This window comes from Equus caballus, chromosome 8 (assembly GCF_041296265.1).
Source record: "Equus caballus isolate H_3958 breed thoroughbred chromosome 8, TB-T2T, whole genome shotgun sequence".
Classification (NCBI taxonomy): Eukaryota; Metazoa; Chordata; class Mammalia; order Perissodactyla; family Equidae; genus Equus; species Equus caballus.
In genome coordinates, this window is record NC_091691.1 from 880511 (window position 1) to 903137 (window position 22627).

The 22627-nt window shown below is 47.4% G+C and overlaps 1 protein-coding gene across 16 annotated transcripts in view; it reads left to right on the plus strand.

Moving 5' to 3' along the window:
- The window catches only part of HIRA (histone cell cycle regulator), a 90920-nt gene that overhangs the window by 23262 nt on the left and 45031 nt on the right, over window positions 1-22627 (plus strand). For 5 of the 16 annotated variants that reach the window (XR_011441664.1, XM_023648071.2, XM_023648077.2 and 2 more), the window contains exons 3-13: window positions 846-956; window positions 2183-2273; window positions 3666-3760; window positions 10323-10418; window positions 11692-11852; window positions 13731-13898; window positions 15784-15897; window positions 17919-17989; window positions 18629-18734; window positions 21353-21568; window positions 22490-22575. Coding sequence is in view for 15 of the 16 variants with exons in the window: in XM_023648071.2 (XP_023503839.1) it covers window positions 846-956; window positions 2183-2273; window positions 3666-3760; window positions 10323-10418; window positions 11692-11852; window positions 13731-13898; window positions 15784-15897; window positions 17919-17989; window positions 18629-18734; window positions 21353-21568; window positions 22490-22575 (1315 nt within the window). In the remaining variant the exon portion in view is untranslated. Of the gene's footprint in view, window positions 1-254; window positions 280-845; window positions 1166-2182; window positions 2274-3665; window positions 3761-4008; window positions 4078-10322; window positions 10496-11691; window positions 11853-13730; window positions 13899-15783; window positions 15898-17918; window positions 17990-18628; window positions 18735-21352; window positions 21569-22489; window positions 22576-22627 lie in introns of those variants that run through there. The other 11 variants (XM_070275951.1, XM_023648072.2, XM_070275954.1 and 8 more) reach the window with 8 other exon arrangements.

A 22627-nucleotide genomic window follows, 5' to 3' on the forward strand; every position in this document is an offset into this window, starting at 1 on the left:
TACTGGCCAGGAGGCAGTTTCAAGCATGCCTTATGGTAATTTTGACATGTCCATTTCCAGGCATTTATTGGGTTTTGCCCCTGTATAATGGAAAGTTAAATGAGGGGCTAGACTTTTGTTAGTTGTCAGTAATGGAAAGCTTAGAAAGAGAACTCGTTACTAAAATGCATAGATATATGTTTTAGCAGAGTACTGCATCAGCTTATCACCACAGGAGCCCTAAATGCTCTCTCTGGTTGATCCCCCATCTGTAGGTGACGGCAAAGGGCAGATAAGAAGGTATGAGCCCTTTTTCTGTATTCGGGGCACATTTCAGACTTGGGTCTCACAGCATCCAGTCAGCTATGGGAACAGATAAGGACTCCTGGCAGTACCTGAAAGGGGAGGGAAGCCCCAGCAGGGACCATGCTGTTCTCCTTGCTTGCTAGGGTGCCCATGCACAGACCTGAAAGGGTCCTGGGGCAGCAGTTTTTCCAGGCTCTTCATTTTACAGATGCAAGGTCTGGGTTCTGGGCAGGGATGAGGACCTTCTAGGGGACCCTGGAGGATCTGTATTAGAGGCCAGACCACAGCTCAGTCCCCTCCTGATACCTAGTCCAGAGTTCTTTAAAGTCAGGTTGGCCTCAGCATACTGCTAAAACCACACTCTGTTTGATCCCTATCAGGACTTGTTTTTCTGCATCTTTTCTGTAACTTACATTAGTAATTCAAATTCAGTCTCTTCCAATCTAGGCTATTATTATTTATGAAAGCTAAGTGAGGACTATGTCTCATAGTTAATATTACTTATTGATATCAAATTTCTACTCCTTGCATATTGAGTTATTTCTGCTCCTTCATTCCAGGACAGGATTCTGGGAAGGTTGTGATCTGGAATATGTCTCCAGTCCTCCAGGAGGATGACGAGAAGGATGAAAATATTCCCAAGATGCTTTGCCAGATGGACAATCACTTAGGTATTACAGAGTGGCCCTTTGCAGGCTTTGCGTGTTGGCAGAGTGCCCAAGGTTAGCACATGTGTTTGTAATTAGAAAGATAAGGCCCCGTGCGGCGATAACTCCCCTCGGCCTGCTGTCTGAAGGCACAGATGTTGGCTTCACACCTGGGTGAGTTATTCGGCAGAAGACTCGGCCCGCTCACAGAACCATCTTTGGACAGTCTGCAGGTACCTCTGGTGATTTCCTGCTCATGAGTCGTTACTGCCTGATTCCATGGGGCTTTGGGGCCAGCGACCTGGAAGCAGTAGGGTTCTGGGGAAGGGTGCGTAAAAGACAACTCATCAAATGTCTCAGATTGCCGCTGTGTCATTCTGAGGCCCTCTGCCAGGACCCTTTGGCCGTTGGACAGTGTTGTGGTTTCCTTTTCTGCGTTAGTGCCTTAGTTTCCCACCTCTGAGCATCAGGGTGACTGTACTTGGCTCTGGTTTTCAGCCTAGCTGCCTCCCCTGAGATGCTCCATTAACAGTTACGTCCCCTTCTTTGCTCTCCCAACATGCTTCTCAGCGTCCTCTGACCTCGAGCACAAGACACTCACAGGTCATTTGTGGACCACAACTTGTATAGCGTCTCTCAAATTGCAGGGCTCCCAAAGGCCGAGCTGTGAGGGCTCCCAGAGGCTCCAGCCCACCAGGGGCCGGGGGGATTTCTGCTGGTCTGAGTTTATGAGTGTAGAATCAGTCAACCTGCAGTGCTGACAAGTTTGGAAAATCTGAGTTTAAAAGGGCTGATGGGCGGGATGAAGTCAGAGTTTTATGCTCTACAAGCTGCCTCCATGAAAATTCTGGAAAAGGCATCTTGGCCTTTTAGCATATGCCCTCATTTAGAGAATTATCCCTACTCAGAAATACATCTTATGAGACAGCCCTTTTGAGATAATGAGATTTAGTTATTTATCAGTTTTCATGGAATTAAGCATCCTCCTACTGACTGTTTCATTCAGCACTAACACTTCTCAGATTATGTAGCCTTTCCCCCTCCAAACTCTGTTCTGGTCATTTGTTATTACAGCACAAGTAGGTTAGTGCTTGAACTGAATTGTTCTTCTGGGGCTCTCACACAGTAGATGCCTTGAATAGATTAGATAGATTAGATTTTATGAACCCTTTGCATCTTACCAAACTCTGCATAAAGCAAATGGACATGACTATTGGATTTTCATCACCCTATTTTTTTTTTCTTCCCAGCATGTGTGAACTGTGTGCGGTGGTCAAACAGTGGGATGTATTTAGCTTCTGGGGGAGATGACAAACTGATTATGGTGTGGAAACGGGCTACGTAAGCATCATTTTCCTTTCTTCACATTTTATTTTTACAAGCTTCTTTGCTGGTCCTTATCACAGTCCCTTTCCCCACCCTGGCACTGAAGTCTCCAGAGCTCTGACTTCATGTCAGGAAGCACGCGTAGGCCAGGAGTAGCTGGGGCCTGACCAGGAGTTAGGAGGCCACCCACCTGCCTAGAGACCTGCTCAGCTGCCCCCTTGGAGGACTGCAGCGTTTCCACCTGAAAATGAAGGGCTAATCCCTTCCAGTGCTGACATTGGTGGCTCCGTTTGTTTCGTTCTTCAGATGAAGTTTCCCAACGTACAAAATGGTTAATAGTCAAGGTGCTCTGATGGAATCCAGGGCAGGCATCCAGAGCCCGCCCTCTTTGCCATTCACCTCATTCTCTGTCAGCCTCATTCTGGGCTCTGAGGAGCACCTGTCCCCCCTTGAAAGCCCCTGCTCTGCACCCACAAGGAACTAATCATCACCTGGAGAACTATTTTTTTTTAAACCTAGGCAGAGTCTCACGGTGGGTCCTGGGACTCTGTCCCATAACCAACTCCCCAGGTGACTCTAGGGCTGGGAAAATAGACCCTACCCCATGGGTTAGCCGGAGTGGCCCTGTGGCCGTGGCTTCAAGAGCAGAGGCACACTCTCTCCTTCAGCCCACTCAGCTGCCTCAGCGAACTCTTTCTCTGGGGTTGTGGAGAGTTCTGCAGGCGCAAAGGGTGTTAACAGAGGCTCCGTGCTTCAGTGGCGTCAGCGCCATCTCTCTGGGGGCCCATGTGACTGCTCTACCAGCTCCACATGGCAGGAGCTAGTACCTATGGTTCGAATGCTTTCTCTGCCTCAGTATTAAGGCAGAGACGTTCATTTCATTTACAAAAGGGCTTAAAAAATATTGTTGATTTTGCTGCTTTAACCAACATAAATAACGTATTTAGTATACTATTTGGAAAACTGAAAAAATATAAAGGAAAAAAAATCACAATCCTGCCACCTAAAGAAAGCCACAGTTGTTATTTTGGGTGTTTTTCATGTGTATCCTTCTGATCCGTTTTCCACGTGTAGATGTTGTCCATGTTATGTGTATTTTTTTCCTTACGTAGTGGTATCATATTATACATGATGTCTTGTGGCCTGCTGCTTTTACTTATATATTGTGAACATTTTCTCAAGCAGTGGATAGTCTTTTACCACACGATTTGTGATGGCTGTATACTATTTCATCAAGTGCATGGATCATAACCTACTGTCAGCCCCTGTCATGCAGCAGTTTGGTGCTTCCCAGCCATTGTCTGTGTTTGCTCTGTTCTGTCTGCCGTGAAGCCATGCTGCAGTGCGCATCTTTGTGCAGTGCCCAGAGCACTCCTAGAGTGCCTTTCTGACTCCTCTTTCATGCAGGTACATCGGCCCCAGCACCGTGTTCGGCTCCAGCGGTAAGCTTGCCAACGTGGAGCAGTGGCGATGTGTCTCCATCCTCCGGAGTCACTCAGGCGGTGAGTGGGACTGCCTGTTGGGGTGGGCGGCCCCAGCAGCTGTCTGAGCTCAGCACCTTCATGTTCCCTGGGGACTGTTTTGGTCCTTAAAGAGCCCTGAGTCTGGGCCATCCCTCCCTACCACCATTGGTCACACCCTGCCTGTCCCTCAAGGTCTGTGCAGTCATTGTCCCCACTGCCTGCTTCCAGCTGCATTCAGTGCCCCCACTCCTGCCCTCATGGGGTATATGTTTATATCTTTAATGTAGAACTCCCCACGTTCTGCTGTTTATCCTGGTGAACTGAATCACTACCTTCATCAGTGGATCACTAAGTCCGTAAGCACACTTTATTTATTCCACAGAACCCAGCACACAGGGGCCCAATGAAAAGTTTTTTACTTGACCTTGAGTATGTTTACAAAGTGTTTTAAATAGACAATATAGAAAGAGACACATTGTACAGATTTCGACTGAAGAAGAGGAAGGCTGCTCAGTAGCAGTTTAAAGGCATGTGCTATACACTTGGTAGGTGCCAGGGATACCGGAGTGAATACAATTTAGACTTTCCTCAGAAAGCCTGTGGTCTAGTCCAGGAATGGCCTGAAGGCTTTCCCAGGCAGAGGACAGCAGAAATGAGAAAGGCTTGGTGTGAATGATCAGTTGGCAGCATTTCACCGCTGTGGATCTTTACCTACAAGGCAGGGAGCTGGACAGAGAGGGGCTGGCTGATGTGCAGGGGCCAGGTCATGGAAGGCTCCTGCTCCCTATTAATGAGTGTCCTTTATCATGGAAGAGACAGGGAGCCATTAGAAGCTTCGAAGCACAAGAGGGAGATCATTCTGACAGCTATGGGGAAAGAAGGTTGCTTCAATGATTCAGTTGGAAACTTCATGGCCTGAAGGGATTATGACAATTGGGATAGAGAGGAGACTGATTTGGGAAATTCTTAGGATGGAGCAAAGGGAGGGATGAGGGAGATCCTAGCTGGGTACCTGGATAGTTGGTAGTGTCCTCTACTGAGACCATAAGGACAACAGGCTTACGGGGATGGACACCAATTCAGTGTGGAATGTGTTGAGAGTTTGAGGGGGTCAGGGAGGGAATGTCGAGAAGCCATTGGAATTGAGCCTAGAGCTCTGGGGGGAGATGGGGCAGGAGTGAGAGGTTTGGAAGGCAGCGACTATAATCCGTTGGCAGTATATGCTCAGCAAATACTCTGCAGACACTTTAAAGTTAAACCAACCCACTTATTGGTGACCACAGATCGATTCCACATTTGTGAAAGCTGACAGAATAGCATTGTATTATTGTTGATAACAGTAAAAATGTGTAACTTAACCTTACTTATTCACAGCTACTCAGAGTAGAGTCTAGTTGGGCTTCTGGAACTTGGCACACATCTATGAGGGTGACCATGGGGAGGCACCTCAGTAAGGACTTTTGTGGGGCCCCTAACTTAAGACTGAGGCTGAGCCATAACCTTGATTTCTCTCCTGGCCGACCACCCCAGGGCTCTCCTTTACCAGGCAGGTAGGGTTGCTAACTAACCTTCAGCAGAGGTACCTGCCACTCTTTATTCAATGGTCCTGGTAACAAGTGTGGGCAGAACCATTCCAGAAGAAAAAAATTAGTGAAAAAGCGAAAATAAATAAATAGAAAGCACTGTGTCTTTGAAAGCAAAGTGTGAAAAACGTATAGTTGGCATATTTAATTAGGGAGTAGGAAGAAAAAAAACTAGAAAAACATTTAACCTAGAGGAAAAAAATCATCAGAGTGCAATATAATGTTTATACTGTTAAACTAAAAAACAAGACAGAATACTAAAATAAATATAATTATCTAGAAAATATGTTTTCAAAATTGATGCTATAGGGTTAGGAAAACCTGAACAAAGTAGTACCCAATAAAGAAGTTGGAAGCTACCTTCAGGTATGATTCCTGATCCTAAATTATTTGTTCATGTATTGTTTGAAACTTTGAAGAAAAATTATTCCAAAACATAGAAATATTCATTCTTGCAAGGAAGCTATAACCCTGTGTTTCTAAAACCTAATAAAAATAACAATGAAACAAAAGCATAGGCAAATGTGAATAAAGGTAGGAAAATCAGAAACAGAATACTCATAAATTTTATAACGGTTGAAAACATTGATTCATTTTTACTAAGTATGATTTATAATAGAAAAATTTTGTGTAAAGGCAATCTATTAATATAACTTAACATACTAGGAGGTTAAATAAGAAAAACCACAGAGTCATCTTAGGAGGTGTTCGAAAGGAATATTAGATAATTCAGCGTTAATTCCTAATAAAAATGTCTTTGAAAAAATGGCCATGGAAAGTTATTTCCTTGACACGATAAGGTCCTTTGTCTTTTTTAAACCAATGGCAAAGCCTTGTTCCCATTTATATCAGGAAAAGACAAGGGTGAGTACTGTCACTTAATTTGTTACTTTGGAATTTCTGCAATACAGCTAAACAGAAATCAGAAAGAGATGTACTGGAAAATAAGACAAAAATGATATGGGGATGGCATTGCATATCAGGAAAACCCAAAGCAATAAAGCTCTTTGAACTTATAAAGCATTGAAAAGCACTTGGACTAATAAAAATGACTCACTAAATTGGCTTCATAAGAAAAATTTTATCTTTCACTAGTAATAACCAATTAGAACGTCTAATAACAAAAAGAGAACTCTCATATGGTAAGATCAAAAATTGTAAATACCCAGGAATAATCTTGGCAAGAAATGTACAAGATCTCTAAGACAAACCACAAACCTTTTTTGAGAGAGATAAAATCACCACTTCATAAATGGAAAGACTAAATAAAATACTTTTTTCCCACGTTAATATTTATTATTTGTTTTGCAACTGTTTATTGAGCCCCTGGTGTGTTCCAGGTACTGTTCACCCTTAGGGAGTTTACATTCTTGTGAAAGAGAGAGACAATAAAGTAGTCGTGTAAGAAACTAGAAGATAAGTGCCAGGGAGCAAAATGAGGTAGAGCGCCATTTTACCCATGGTTCTCAAAGAAGGCCTTGCTGAGAAGGTGACATCCAAGAAGAGACCAGATGGAGATGCAGGGACAACGTGTGCACATTCAAAGAGCTTTCCAGGCAGAGGGAACGGCCAGGGCAATGGTCATGGAGTGGGGACGTGTGTTTAGGGATCACTGGGGGCTAGGGCGAGGGAGTGAAGAGAGGAGAACAGCATGGGCGGGGGCTTCTAGACCATGGTGAAGGGCTCTTTTCTCAGTAAGATGGGAAGGCTCAGTAGGAATTTGAGCAGAGGAGTGAGGAGCTCTGTGGCAGCTGTATGGAGTCCCTATTGTGGGGGGCTAAGGGCAGCACTGAGGAGACCAGTGAAGAGGCTGCTGACATAATCTAGGTGAGAGATGGTGGCCGTTTGGACCTAGGTTGTAACAGTGGAAGTCAGGAAATGTGGTCAGATGCAGACTTCCTGGTGCATTGGTTATGGGGTGTGAGATAAGCAGAGGAATCAGGACGGCTTCTCAGCTGGGCCTGAGCAGTGGAAAGGAGGCGCTTGCTGTCACCTGGGATGAGAGGTTTGTGGAAGGGACAGAAATGTTTGCTTGGGGAAATGTGAAGCAAAAACGTCTCTCAGCAAAAGAAGCTGAGATGGAGAGCCGAGTTAAGAGTGGAGAGAGCATTTGAAGGAGAAGGGAGTGAGCAGCATGTCACACATTGCCTTGAGGTCAAGTGAAGACTGAGGATTGACAGCATTGTGCTTGCTGGCATGGAGGCTGCTAGTGGCCTTGGCAGGTGTCATTCATGTTAGTGTAGTTGGGTGAAAGCCAAATTGGAGGGTACTCAAGAAAGACCAAGGGGAGGATAGAGCTGGATGGAACTGGGCTGAGTTTTGTCAGAAGCCTGTGAAGACACGGGAGAAGAGCAAAGGGAAGTGGTGGAACTGATGGGTGGCAGACTCTAAGCTGGGTAAGGAGACAGACAGTGGAAGGCCTGTAGCATCAGAGGCTCCTAGTGCCTGAAAGAACCATTGGGGTTGAGAGTGAACTGGAAGCACCAGGTTGATGGTAGGAGTGTGAAGGGTTGGAATTGAGACCAAGGAGGAAGTGGTCTGTTAGGGAGGGTCTCTGGGCCTGACCATGGGAATGAACAGCTGAAGTAGTGGAAGCAAAGGTCCTTGGAGGAGGAGTTTAAGGACAAGAGCCTTGGTGTGAAATCATCCTCTTGGAATCACCAAGAATGATGACGGGAGGGTCGGCGGGAATGATGGTGACCAGAAACTTAAATTTGGCAGGGAGGGTCTCAGGTATGTGGGAGATCTGCAGTGAGAAGTGAAGGGGGGTGGTCTGAAGACAGAATCTCCAAAACTGGGGTTTAGAGAGAAAATTATGTCACATGTGGATTTACTGCAGAACTCAGCAGAAGGCTTCTGGAAAGATAAGTAAGGTTGCAGATGAAATCACTGAAAGCTGCAGTGATCGGAACATCTTGGATCTCTGGGCAAAACTAACACCATTGAAGTAGGCTACGGTGTACCTGAGAACTTGGTGTATTGTGAAGGCAGTATCGCTTATTGATGATAGAAAGAAAGGATTGTTCCCCACTTGTGCTAGAATGACCGTGAAGCAGTTTATGGTTGAAGGGAAAGTAATTTAGAGCCTCACTGAGTACAGCCTACACCAAAGTATGTTCCAGATGTTAAAGAGAGGAGAGTTCTAAATAATTATAGCAGGAGAAAACAGAATCGAACATTCATCAGACCTCTAGCAGAGGGAATATTTTTCAAGGTTAACAGGCAATGAAAGTCACAAAGGAGAATAACAGACTTTACAACATAAATCTACATTATAGGAAGGAAAACTGATGAAATTTGCAGCTAATACCTGTGTTACCAATGGTCTGTGAAAATTGCTAATGAAATCACATCTCCTTTCTGGGCGCTTCTCTGCTCTAGGACGTAGGCACCACAGTGAAGTTCTGCTGCCTGCGTGTCTGCCCCTCCCAGGCTCTAAGCTCCTAGAGGAGGTTCTTGTTCTTCGTTTTTGTAGGCATGGCATTTGTGTTTGTTAGACCAACGGCACTAAAGACCTCTCACCAGACAGAAGATAGGAGCAAAGTAATCCAAGACGACAACAAACAGATATGAAAAATCTTCACTTTCACTACCAATCACGTGAAATTACAAATTTTAAAATGTACTTAGTCAGTTAGAAGGGAAAAAATCATAATCCTCAAGCTAATAAGTGAGTTTTGAAATGGACGTTCTGCTTGTAGAAGTGTGAAGTCATAGAGGTCTTTGAGAAGCAGTCTGCAGTGTTAAGAGAATCCAGATTTATGAAAGTATTCAGATATTCTGCCCAGATTTCCACTTTGGGATATCAGTCTCAAAGAAATAATCCAGAATGTGAAGAGTGATGTATACTTTTGTGCTGATTAGCATGAAGAACTGGAACCCAGTGAAAGTTCACTGTTAGATTAGGTCTCTTTATGGTGGTGAACACTCAATGACATAGAATGCAGAGCAAAACAAGAGAAGCCCTGCAACTCACATGGGCTCTTAGAGTACTAGATCAACATGCTAGTACGCATGCAGCGTGAAATACAGACGCAGTGTGGACACAGTTCATCAAGCTCTCACTGAAGATTATTGCTTAGATCTCTTTTTAAAAATCTTATGAGGAAAGGAGTGGATAGCTATGATCTTGCTGCTGTGTTTCTGTTTCTTCACCTCTCCCAGCCATTCTTCTGTATACCTAGCACTGAACCAGGCACTGAGGTTAGAAAAGGCAGTAAGACTGGCTCCCATTGCACCTGGATGGTAAGATGGGCATGGTCACTGTCGCCATCACAGCTGATCTTTATCGATGCCTTGGTGTGTGCCTGGCACCTGGCTATAGCAGTTTCTCACATTTAACCCTCATAATAACCCTCTGAGGATAGGATTTTTTTTATGCACATTTTCCAGATGAGAAAACTGAGTTACAGAGAAATGAGCATGATTAATTCTGTTTGGGGGCTCTGTAGGAAAGGGGTGCTCTGGCAGAGTCTTGGAGATGAGATGCTGAGAAGATTATGAGGAAAAGGGCCGCAAGATGACTTTCCACTCATTCCGTTAGTTAGCAGCTATTGGGCTCTCACTGTGCCCCAGGTGTTCTGCTGAGTGTTGGACCTACAGTGCTCCAAGGGCTCTCTGAGGAAGGTCCAGTTAAGATTGGAGAAACAAGCTTAGCAGGGTTTAGGAGTGAGCCCGAGGCTGCAGACCCAGTAGGTGTCAGAGCCAGGGTTCTGGTATGTGTGATGCCACATGGTGCCAAGCTCTCAGCCATGCCCTCAGTTGCTTTGTAAAAGGAGTAGGGCAGGATCAATTAGATGCTTTAAATTTTATGACCAGTTGAGAAACCTCTTAGTGGGGAATTTTTAGAAGCTGCTTTGAGGAAAAAAGTCTAGCTATGATGGTCCCAGGTGAAATCTCAGATATGAGAACACCAGGGACTGGTGTTGGCCCAGCTGGCAGACGGGTGGTGCTAAAGGGTCCCCTTGTCAAATCTGTATGCCAGGTAAGAGACTCACCGCCAGCCCTTTGTCTTCCAGATGTGATGGACGTAGCTTGGTCTCCCCATGACGCCTGGCTGGCCTCGTGCAGCGTGGATAACACTGTTGTCATCTGGAACGCTGTGAAGTTCCCAGGTCTGGGCTTCCTCTGACTGGTGGCAGCAGAAATGAGCCACTTGTCAGCAGCACCGCCTGTCCGTGTCTGGAGCAGGGTGGGCTCTCTGTTTCCTTTGGCTGGTGACAGCAAGTGTCTCTCAGTGGATGGGGATTTGCGTGTCTTGTCAGTAACTCAGTTCTTTTTTCTTCATCAGTTACATTTGTTTAAGATTTTTAAAGAGGTTTATGTTAAAGAAAATAGTAACCAAAGGCTAGCACGGATGTGCCATAGATCATGAGGGTGGTAGGTTGACAACTGATATTGGAGACCTTGTCCAGCTGGTGCTCAGCTCACCCAGGCACCCCCCATGTGTGCTGTACCTCCACATGCCCCCAGATGCCCAGCACTCCCCTCTCACATGCCCTTCAGGGCATGCCCTCCCTCTGCTGGGCTCTCACCTCAGCTCAGTTGCCATCTCTTCTGTGAAACCCTTGAGCAGAGGCGGGCTAACAAATCTGGTTTTACACAGGGTGAATTTTTCTTATTTATGTATTTAAAGTCACAACAGTTGGCTTAACTGGGCATAGCACTGCAGTTTATAACTAGTAAGATACTGCTCACATTCCTGCTCAGTGTCTGGAGTATGTTTTCCTCATGGACTAAAAAGAATCGTTCATGGACTTGATCCAAGTCATTTTCTTTCCGTGTAAGCCACCAGCATGTGTGAGGACACTTGGCCTGGCCATGGAGGGGCAGATTTAGAGGCTGGCATTTAGATTATGGATCTCTAGGAAATGCTGTCTCCCACACATTTGTCCCCAGTGGTGACTTACAGAGGACTCACTCAGCGCAGGGCCGGGTCCCAGAGCTGTCAGGCCTGCGCCTTAGGGAGAAGCTGTTGGGGAGGTCCACACAGGACTGCTCAGATGGGCACGAACTTCTGTCCAGAAAGGGAAACGAGAGGCAGGCCACCAGCTGCAGACAGGACAAGGAGCAGAATTCAGCTCTGGCCCTGGTTGTCTGCCCTTCCTGGAGCATGGACAGCCTCAATCCTCAAATGTCAGCTGTGGCTAAAGGGAAATCCACAGGGCCTGCCAGGGGTAGTTGTTTCTTCAGATTGCTTTTGCCTTGTGGAGATCAAATTAGGGGGCTTGTCTGATTGTGCCCAGAGCAGGGGCTGGCCAGGGCAGCCTCCTGAGGACTCTTCTCATGGCTGGCCATTCCATGACCCGTGGATTGCAGTTCATGTTTCCATATAGTCTTTTTTCCCCTGGGTAACGCCTTTCCAATCTCTTTTATTTTTCTTCGTAGAAATTCTAGCTACTTTGAGAGGTCATTCTGGCTTGGTGAAGGGGTTGACTTGGGACCCTGTTGGTAAATACATTGCTTCTCAAGCTGATGACCGCAGCCTGAAGGTGTGGAGGACGCTGGACTGGCAGTTGGAGACTAGCATCACCAAGCCTTTTGATGAGGTAATGAGACAGCCCAGAGAGCTTGGCCCAGCAGCCTTGCTGGCCCAGACCTCGTGGGTGAATGCAGAGTCTGGGGACCTAACCAGGCTGGTCAGGGTTCTCTGGGGCCCAAAGAGTCAGATGATGCAAATCTTTCATTTTTCAGAAGCTATTAAACATCCAGTTTTGAAGTGAAAAAGATTTCTAGATTTTAAAGCTGAAGAGAACCTTAGAGATGCCTTGCACTTCCGCAGGCGTATATGAAACTTTCTTACAGTGTGGACTTTACATTGCGCTGCCCTAGGGAGTCAGGTGGAGGTGGGGGCGGGGAAGCGGGCGGGTGGAAGAGGCTGTCTCTTGGACTTTTCTTGACTGTGCTGTGGCTTTGCTCGCTGACTTCACTCTGCAAGCTAGCCTGCTGCTTTCTTGGGTAGAGTTAGCAGTACAGTTTGCAAAATTACTGAAGGTGGACTACAGTGGCTTGTGTAGTATTTTACTATATCTTCCTTCATTTGAGTTGTCATTACATATGGGATCAGAGCTCAAGGTTGCCATTATTCATTAGACATTTCTTAAGTGCCTACTATGTGTAAGGCAATTCTGGGTGCAGGAAATGAAAGCAAATTGAGATCAAGTCTCCCTTGAAGCTGAGAGCCCAGTGGGAAAGACAGACAGTCATGTCACTTGTGAGGATGGTGGTGGATTTATCGAGAGTGTACAGAAATCACCGAGGAGGTGTGATCACGTCAGGAAAGACATCTCAGAGGAAGGGACATGAGTGAAGCTTTGCAGGAAGAATTAGGCGTTTGCCCACTGGTCAGGGCTAGCTGCAGGAGGCAAGTGGAAATCGTGTATTCAGTTCTCCCCAAACCAACAGTAAGGACCTCCTGGACTGGGCACATTAGCACAGGCCTTCACCTTCCTTAGTTCTATTCTTCTTGGCTGCAGCCACCTGGTACAAGGGACATGGGCCCTCATGCCTTCTGGAGGTCCTTAGGTCCCCTGCTGCTTGGCAGCAGGGGGTCCCGTAGGCTGGGCTCCTGGGGGTGACTGCGGGAAAGGAGTGTTTGGAATCCCAGTGGGAACTGGTAGCACTCTTCAGCCTTTGGAGTGGGCCTGTCCTGCCTGGGTCTGGGGCCCAGCTGGAAGTTGAGGCAGATATGTCACTGCACTCAGGCCCTGCCTTGTCCTGCCTTCCCCTGCCTTCCTCTAGGGCCATAAGGCCAAGGTCTCAACCCTAAGTCTTTAGGGTTGTCCTAGATTGACCTTGAGCTTCAGGGGACTGGCTTTTGGCTAATACATCTCACCTTGCAGGAGGAATAATGTGAAGGAATGCCCTGCTTCAGCCCTGCATCTAGGTCAGGGGAACATTGCCTTTCTGCCGTGCATTTTACTGTTTTTACAGACTTTATACACCTCTTCTCCTTGGTAGATCACCAGGCTTCAGGTGAGGAGATGGGCTCGAGAGAGCAGGTGATGCCACATGGTCATGGCTGCATGACCTGAGGGTCAGCAGGGCTCTTTTTCTGCTGCAGTGAATGTTCTGCAGACTTCATGTGTGCAGTTAGCAGGTGCTGAGCAGAAGAAAGGGGTCACTGGCCAGAGAGATTTGACCCACGCAGTTGATAGTTAAGAGCTGGCCTCCTGCAGATCCTCTCAGGTCCTATATACTGCACTGTGAGGAGTGTAGGATGCTACACCTTCCAGTCTCATCTGACAGGCGTTTTTGTTGGATCATCTGGAAAGACTGGAGTTAACAGCTGTCAGTGTAGCCAGATGCTTGGATGCACATGCCACCATCATATATTTGTCAGTCAGAGTTTGATTGTATTCTTGGGCCCACGGTTTTGGTCACAAAGTTGGCCTTGAGCTCCTTTCAAGCACAGATGTTTCTTTCAGTGTGGAGGGACGACACACGTGTTGCGACTCAGCTGGTCACCTGATGGGCACTACCTAGTATCTGCCCATGCCATGAACAACTCTGGCCCCACTGCCCAGATCATCGAACGGGAGGGCTGGAAGACTAACATGGACTTTGTCGGGCACCGGAAAGCTGTGACTGTTGTGGTGAGTGCGCTTGGCCTCAGGTTGGTCAGCTGTCATCTCCACCCTGAGTGGTACCCTCAGAGCCTGGGCAGTGCCGTGCTCCCTGAGGCTGGGTCTCGTGTAGCACTGAGGTGGTCGGCTCTGAGATTCAGCACATCGTGTTCTTGTTTCATTTTAAATGTTTATGTTTCAATACTTGAAAACTAATTTTGCAAAATAGAATACATGTTTATGTGTTTTGTTGACAGACTTTAACATGATGAATATCACCAGAAGCAGACTTGGATTAGGAATATTGTAGGTCTGCACTAGCCTTTTTACACATTTGGGTCTGCTCATGGGTACGCAAGCATGGTGGTGCTGACAAGTGGCCCACTTGTCAGCCTCCAGGGAACACAGGTTCAGTTCTGATATGTGTGCCGAGCAGCTGTGCTTGTCCCTGCACCTCAGCAGCAGCCAGTTGTAGCTGCAAGGCTATGCTGTGGATCACTAGAGTGCTTTCTCTGCGTCTGGAGCTGCCCACCCGCCTTGACATGGAAGGTGAAAGGTGCCAGAAGATGTGGGCTACTGTTAACCTTTTAGGCTAAAGAGTACCGGCCACTCCTTTTATACTCTGGGCTACTTTCATTGAAGAGCATCCTGAGAGTGCCCAAGGCAAGCTGTTAAGTAGTTGCAAACAGCCTGTGAGACCAGGATTTTCTCAACCCCGGGCAACCAGAACACAGCAAATAGATTGGCAGGCTAAGGTAGATGAAAGTGAAGGATCGTCCAGGACCCTCATCTCAGTTTTTTGTATTCACCAAATGCGCTCATCCTTCCTGTGTTTAAACTGATAATATCACATATTGTGACTTAAAGTATAAACTTAATACAAATAAAATATTACTTCCTTAATTTTTTTGTATTGGACTTTATGTAAAATTTTGTTTGAAACCAAGACCTTGTTGCTAAAATATTTGAAAATCAGTGCTCCATGGTTAGCACAGTCTTCCACATGGCTCTCTCGTGTGATCCTCACAGCCACTGTAAGAGTGACTCTGAGATCGTGGCTCTGTCAGATCACAGCTCTGTGAGATTGCAGTGCTGAGGCCTCGCAGCCAACTCACTGGTAGTAGAGACTCAAGCCCGGGGTACACGCCTCTGGGTTCCATGTTCTCCAGTCTCTGTCTCCCTGGCCATTTCTGCTTGCCCTCTTGAATTAGGACCCCTCCAGGCCACCTGGCACCAGGCTCTAAGGAGCCCCCTTGCTTCCTCAGTTGTCCTGGCTTGGGGTCTAGGGCTCCCACCCCTTTCAATTCAGGAAGGTGGCAGGGAGCTCAGCATGTGCTTCCAACCTTTCCAAAAGTAATGCCCAGTTTATGCCGGGGGCAGCTACCTGGACTGAGCTTAGCATGACAACTGTCATCCCTGGCCCAGTGAGTTCATGCAGGGCTGATCAGTCTCTCCTGGACAGTTTTGACTGAGCGACAACAAAGCCAGTGACGGGAAAGAGATTAACGGAGCAGACCTCTCCTGACAATCCTGTTGGCCTCCCTCAGGACCTTCTCCCTGAAGTCCAGGTCCTTGAGCTGGCCTTGTCCAGACCAGTAGGGATTCACAAGGCCAGTTCAGTAGCTCCCATGCCATCAGGGTGGATGCAGGCCCAGAATTGGACTGTTGGTAGAGCCAGCTTTGAACCTACATCTCACCATTTACTCATTTGGTGACTTGGCACACTTTTCTGGCCTCTCTGAGCCTCCGTTTCATCCTCAGCAAAATGCCTCCTAGGTAGTTGTGAAGATGAAGTAACGTGTGTCAAGTGCCCAGGGCTAGGCTCCACTGGCGGGCTGAGATGGTGGTGTGTTTCCAATACTTGGCATGGGGTACATCCTTCATACTTCATTAATTATTTGTTATTTGCCTTTAGAAATTCAACCCAAAAATCTTCAAAAAGAAGCAGAAGAATGGGAGTTCTGCGAAGCCCAGCTGCCCATACTGCTGCTGTGCTGTTGGCAGCAAGGACCGTTCTCTCTCTGTCTGGGTGAGCCCCTGACCATGAGCTTTTGCTGCAGTAGGGAGGGATGGGGTATGCTGGTGAAGGAGTTGGAGCCTGGAGGCCTGGAAGAGGAGAGACTCCTGCTTCTCATGGAGCTCAGTCTGTGCTCCTGCGCTGCACGTGAGATCAGGCCTTCCTGCTACTCTTGAAGGAAGCACTGAAGACTGAGTCTGAGCCCAACCAAGAGAGGCCACCCTTACCCCCAGCCAGAGCAGGTCTCGTGTCCAGACTCAGAGAACACCCTCAGCGGCTGAGGCCATAGTTGGCGTGTTGTGTTTGCTTCCTTTTAAAAAAAACCTTTGTATCAACATATAACCTACATAAAGTGTATTCACCTGAAGTATACAGCTCAGTGCATTGTCATAACATGTTTATATCAGTGTGACCACCACCCCAGAATGCTCCCTGTCCCTGCCCAGCCAAGACCCCACCCTTGACCACGGCACCCACTCTAACGATGTCTGTCCCTGTCTCACTGATAAGTTTTGCCTGTTCTAGCATATAAATAGAGTTGTGCAATGTTTACTTTTTTGTGTCTCGTGTTGCTTTTACTTTGCATAATGTTGATGAGATTCATCAATTTTGTGTTTAACAATAATTCTTCCTTATTAATGATTTCTGCATAAGCCAAGTGGATTTGAAGTTGTAGATTTGAAGCTTATCTTATGGCTGCATTAGTTATGATTGTTTGTCACAGAGAATTGATTGCTGTATACATTTTGATTTTTCTAGCCCAGTGTTCATGTAGCATCCATTCCAGAACCTGAACCCTAGTTCCATCATAGCCAGTTCCAGGCATGTTCTTCCTGGGCTCCTCCTAACCTGGGGCTCTGTTCATGGTGCTTTGACCGACACATCACTGATTGAGGTCAGGTGTTCACAAAACAAGTTCTAGATTTCTGATGGGTCTGTAGCCACATTTCTTGGAGAAGGGGCAGAGATATTTTTTCTGAAAGTGGAATTAGGGTAGGGCAAGATTCTTCTTGTGAATTCCAGGTAATTCAGACTCCAGCCCTCTCCTCAGCACTAGGGTGGCCGCAGCTTGCCTCCCCTGCACATGTAGTCCCAGCCTCCCAGAAGCTTCCTCAGCACCTGCTGGATGCCCTGCAGAAGTGTGTTCCCATCCAGCTCTCCAGCCTCTGGCCCAGAACCTGTCAGCAGGGTGGTCAGACACTACTGTATGGGAGATGGATCTTGCTGTTGCCATGAGGCTGTGGAGATGATGCACAACCCAGTGTTATAATGACTCAATAACGAATATGTATGTGGTGAATGTTGCGCAGTCATCAAAAACAGGTTTTTACAGGATGTTTAATGACATGCTCATTGTGTATTAAATGAAAAAGTAGACATAACCATATGGCTTATTTTAAAGAAGAAAATATTTGCATGAGATAGACTAGAAGAAAATAACTCATCAAAGCATTAATAGTGGTTAACTTTGGGTCTGGATTAAGGGCAGCTTAAACTGTTTTTGTGTGTTTCTGTGCTATCCACACACACTTTATAGAATGAGCCTGTGTGACGTACTAGCTGGTTACACCAAGTCTTGGATGTACATGTGTACCAGAAATTCTTGGGCCCAGAGAAGAGGTGCTAGGTTCTCTCTGAGGCTGTTTTCCTATCTTGGGAGTTGCCTTGGCTGCCTCACCCCTTGTCCAGGCATTGGCATCCCATCCCGGTTGGGTAAACCTTCTCTGCGCAGGTCACAGCCCTCCCAGAACCCCCTTCTCTGTTGCTGGTGTGTGTGTAGAAAGCCATCTCCCCGGCTGACCCCTTGGGGCAGCAAGCCCTTCAGGCAGGGACCACTCTAGTCTGCATACTTTGGGGCAGGCTTTGGTTTCCACAGTTTAGGATTTGGATGGTTGCTGTTTGAACAGAGTTGAATGTGCCCTGTATGTCAGCAAAAACTGCAGCCAAGGCTTCTAGGACTGATAGTGCTAGCTGAGTGGACAAAAAGTGGTTTTCAGTCATTTCATTAACCTTTGCTGCTTCTTTCCTTCCAGCTCACCTGTCTGAAACGGCCTTTGGTTGTTATCCATGAGCTGTTTGACAAATCCATCATGGATATTTCCTGGTAAGATGGACTCTTGTTACGATGCACAGGCTAGGAAAGGAGGAGCTGCATATTGGAACACAAGGCCTCCTGGATGTGATTAGGGTCAGCTGAGGAGAGGCCCCCTGTGTCACAGCCAGAGCAGAGCCCCCAGGTGCTGTTTGCATGTGGCTCAGGAAGGGCGGCACGGGCCTGCTGTTGGGAGAGCATCTGCTGCTGCGCCTTTGCTCCATTGGGATTTGCCCCTGGAAAATACCTTGTCAGAGAAACTGGTGTTTTTCTTTGCAAAGGAGAGCACTGTGATCCTAGCTCCACTTCACCGTGTGACATTGCAGGAACCAGATGAGCATAGGTGTGGAGACACATTTTCTGCTTCTCAGTGACCTCATTTAGATGTACACTCCGTCACATTTTTTTTTAAATGGTTTCAAAAATTAGATAAATAAAAATGAAATTCTTACAGAACACATGATGAGAGATGCTTTGTACATGTTCTTAGAACTGAAGGGAGCACCACAGCCCTCTGGGACACAATTCTCGCCCCCATCCCCACCCGCACCAGGGGTTTCTGGCATCTGTTTAGAGTCCTGCGCTGCCACTGAAGCATGGGTGACCACCACAGGCTCTTACTTGCAAGCTGCTGACAGCCGTTTCTTTCAGGACTCTGAATGGTCTGGGCATTCTGGTGTGCTCCATGGATGGCTCTGTGGCATTCTTAGATTTCTCCCAGGATGAGCTTGGAGACCCCCTGAGCGAGGAGGAGAAGGTAGGAGACCAACACACCACCAGCTGGTGGCCCATGTGCTGCACATGCTCTGGGACTTCAGAAATGGCCACAATAGCTCTGAGAAGCCCCTTTGATTAGACCTTCTTATGACATACACAGACATATTGTTTCTTAAAGTGTTATTGGGTATTTGCCTTTTATAGATGGTAATACTTACCTTCTTTACAAAATAGGTTAATTTAAAAATGAGTCTAGGGGCCGGCCTGGTGGCACAGTGGTTATGTGCACAGTGGTTGTGTGTCCGGGGTTCGCCAGTTCAGATCCCGGGTGTGGACATGGTACCGCTTGGCAAGCCATGCTGTGGTAGGCGTTCCACATGTAAAGTAGAGGAAGATGGGCATGGATGTCAGCTCAGGGCCAGTCTTCCTCAGCAAAAAGAGGAGGATTGGCAGCAGTTAGCTCAGGGCTAATCTTCCTCAAAACAAACAAACAGAAAAATAAATAAAAATGAGTCTATTCATTTTAATTAATAAATTTGATTCTTTCATAAGACTGCATACATTAAATTAATGTGTGAGTTCTGGAGTTAAGAATAAAATGACTTTGGGCATCTCTTCTTGAACTGATAATTAGCAACACACTGGGAAGCTTTCACCCTGGGAGAAAGCAGGAGTGGCTCCCAAGGGTCCCTGCTCATGTCGCTTTCCCCGTTGTCTGGTATTGATGTAGTTGCCATGGAGCAGCAATTATAACAATGATGTTGATCATTTATTGTATGTCAGATTCTGGGCCATGCATCTTACATATATTATTTCATTTAAATTATATAAAACCCTTCAGGGACTGGCCCGGTGACGCAGCAGTTAAGTTCGCACTTTCCGTTTCTCGGCGGCCCGGGGTTCGCCGGTTCAGATCCCGGGTGCGGACATGGCACCGCTTGGCAAATGCCATGCTGTGGTAGGCGTCCCACATATAAAGTAGAGGAAGATGGGCACAGATGTTAGCTCAGGGCCAGTCTTCATCAGCAAAAAGAGGATGATTGGCAGTAGTTAGCTCAGGACTCATGTTCCTCAAAAAAAACAAAAATAAATAAAACCCTCCAAGGCAGGGCTTATCTGATTCATCAGTAAGGTAACTAAGCGTCTCAAAATAGTGTGACCTTTTGCTGAGGCCATGCATGACCCTTAGGTACGAGAATGAAAGCATGAAACAGGCCCACTGCATTTGGGCCAGCCCTCCTCTCCTCTATGCTCTGCCCAGGACAATGGGGCCCATGTGCCCTTCTTCAAGCGCTGTGGGAAAGGCTCTGCTTTACCTACCGTAGACTTAGAAACCTGCCATTTCTACAAATGAGCCTTTGCCAACACTTAGTGGAAGGTATTCACTTGTCTGAAAGGAGCCCCTGTGAAAGCCCAGAGCATTGGGCAGCTCTCCCCTTAGTGATGCAGTTGCTGGTAGAAGCTCCCTCATAAGCCTCTGTGTGGAGCCCCCACTGTGATGTAAACCTCTCAGGGATTGGCGTCTCCTAGAATAGGGCCTGGCACTCCAGCAGTGGTTTGTCAAAGAAAGAATGAGTGTCTCAGTGGCCTCAAATCTTCTTCACACTTTGTCACTGTCATTATAACCTCAGATCACTGTGTACTTCCCTCCCCATGAAGAGTTGCAGTGGAAGCCTAGATCATAAACCTGTCTAACTTACCATTCCCCAGATGACAGGCAGGGACCCTGTGTTTGAGGAATGCTAGGGCCAAACTCTGAATTCTGCTTCAAGATTCAGGGGAGAGTGGATAGGAGCCAAGGTGGCAAGCAGGGGAGCACCTGGCCACATGCAGGCACACAAGGTCCCGCAGGAGCAGGTCCCATGGCCCCCCTCCCCTGTCCGGCATCCTCTGCTATGAGACAGATGTCCTCCACATGGTTGTTAGCACGTCCTTGTGTCAGTTTGCTCCTCATCACACCAGTCACTCTGGTGTGCTAGGGTCACTGTCCCTGCCAACATGGGATCCTGTTCAGCTTGTTGTGGCACAGACTAATGAAAGCTGGCAAGATAGAGGAGGGGCCTTGTTCAGAAGGGTCAGGACATGTTGGGGGACAAAAGGGGCAGAGAAGGATTACCCCAGGTCTGCTGTGCCAGGCCTTTCTTTGCTCTTAGAGGCCCTGTTAGCATTCCCGTGGCGACCTCCTACCATGCGGGGCTGACAGCTGCAGAAAGGAGCAGTGAAAGCAGACTGAGGGTTTCAGTATCTGATTCCCAAAAAGTATTTGGCGTCCCTGGAGTGATTTAAGAGCCTTAAGTTAGCAATTTGAGTGTCTTAATTTTAGTTCAGCAGATGTTTATTGCCATTTGTTCTGTACCAGACCTTGTGGTAAGTGTTTTCTTATTGGTTACTCATTCACTTTCATCCCAAGCTATGGATACACAGGTCGTCATAAACATCTAGGGAGGGTACAAGACCTCCAGAGTCATCTAATCAGCAACAGGCAGAATAGGGTGGGAGGGGATAGAGAGCTGATGTCCGGGGCTCTGGAACCCCTGCTCAGGGCCCTCTCCACTTTCAGAACGAGGAACACCAACATGCAGCTTGCCAACTGGTGGGCAACGTCCACTAGGTTGCTGCTCACCTCCAGTTTGTTGCACTTCTCTCTGCTTCCCCTAGAGCCGCATTCACCAATCTACCTATGGCAAGAGCTTGGCCATCATGACCGAGGCCCAACTCTCCACAGCTGTCATTGAGAACCCTGAGATGCTCAAGTACCAGCGGAGGCAGCAACAACAGCAGCTGGACCAGAAGAGTACCACAGCCAGAGAGACGGGCTCAACTGCCTCTGTCGCTGGTGTCGTTAATGGGGAGAGTCTAGAAGACATCAGGAAGGTGAGGGCTTGGCCCTGTGGCACTAAGGACCTGGGCATGTGTCCAGGGACAGGGCGAAGGGAACAGGCAGTCTGTACAGGGCACAAACATTGGTGGGAAGCAGATGTGTGCTGTGCCTGGAGCAGGACCCAGGAGTCAGCCAGCTTGGGGCCATTTGGCTCCATTGCCGTCAGCTGCATGAGGTAATAATGGGGCCTAAGTCACCTTTATCAAAGACCTCTTTGTCCCAGGGAGCTCTAGAGGAGGTCATCTCTTATAGGGACTTCCAAACCCCACTTCTAGCCTTTCTAGGAAATTCTAGATACTGAGAACAGTGGGTTTCAGGCTCTGCCCTGAGGAGACGTGTGTGGGCTCCCCCTTCTTCCTCTAGAAGTCCGTATTTCACCAGGAAGGGGCAGGAAATGTTGAGATCTGGAGACCTGGAGAGCTTAAACCATCTCCAGGAGCTTGTGCAGGGTGCCGTAACTCCCCACGTGATTCAGACACAGTGTGTGACTGGGAACCCTTGGTTATGAGCCTTTAGTAAAGTTTGCAAATCATGGCTTAGAGACAAGTGCAGGGTACAGGTGTCATTCATTAGTTTCCTTGTTGAGCCCCATGGCTGCTGGGTGGGGGTGGCCAGGCTGGCACATGCTTGCTACCCTGGGAACCTGGCCAGGCCTGCAGTATTGAGGATAGAGAGGAAGGTGCTGGAGCTCTTTGAAGTGGGAGCTTTCTGTCCTTGCTGCTTTACCGTGCAGGAAGTTGAGCACACACCCTGATAGAAACACTTGTTCTTTGATTAGACGGCTTAGTTTAATTGGACTAGAAAGGCTGTAGAAAGGGAAGTTAGAGTACGTTTCCTTAGAGGCTTTATTTCTTGTTATTTGGAGATAGTTGGCAGAAATTCTTGCATTCATTTGTGTCACTCTACTTTGCCAGAATCTTTTAAAGAAACAAGTTGAGACTCGGACGGCAGATGGTCGGAGGAGAATCACACCTCTCTGCATAGCACAGCTGGACACCGGGTACTCGTTCACTCACCGAGCTTTCTGTGGCCTTATCTGGGGAGGTCTTCCT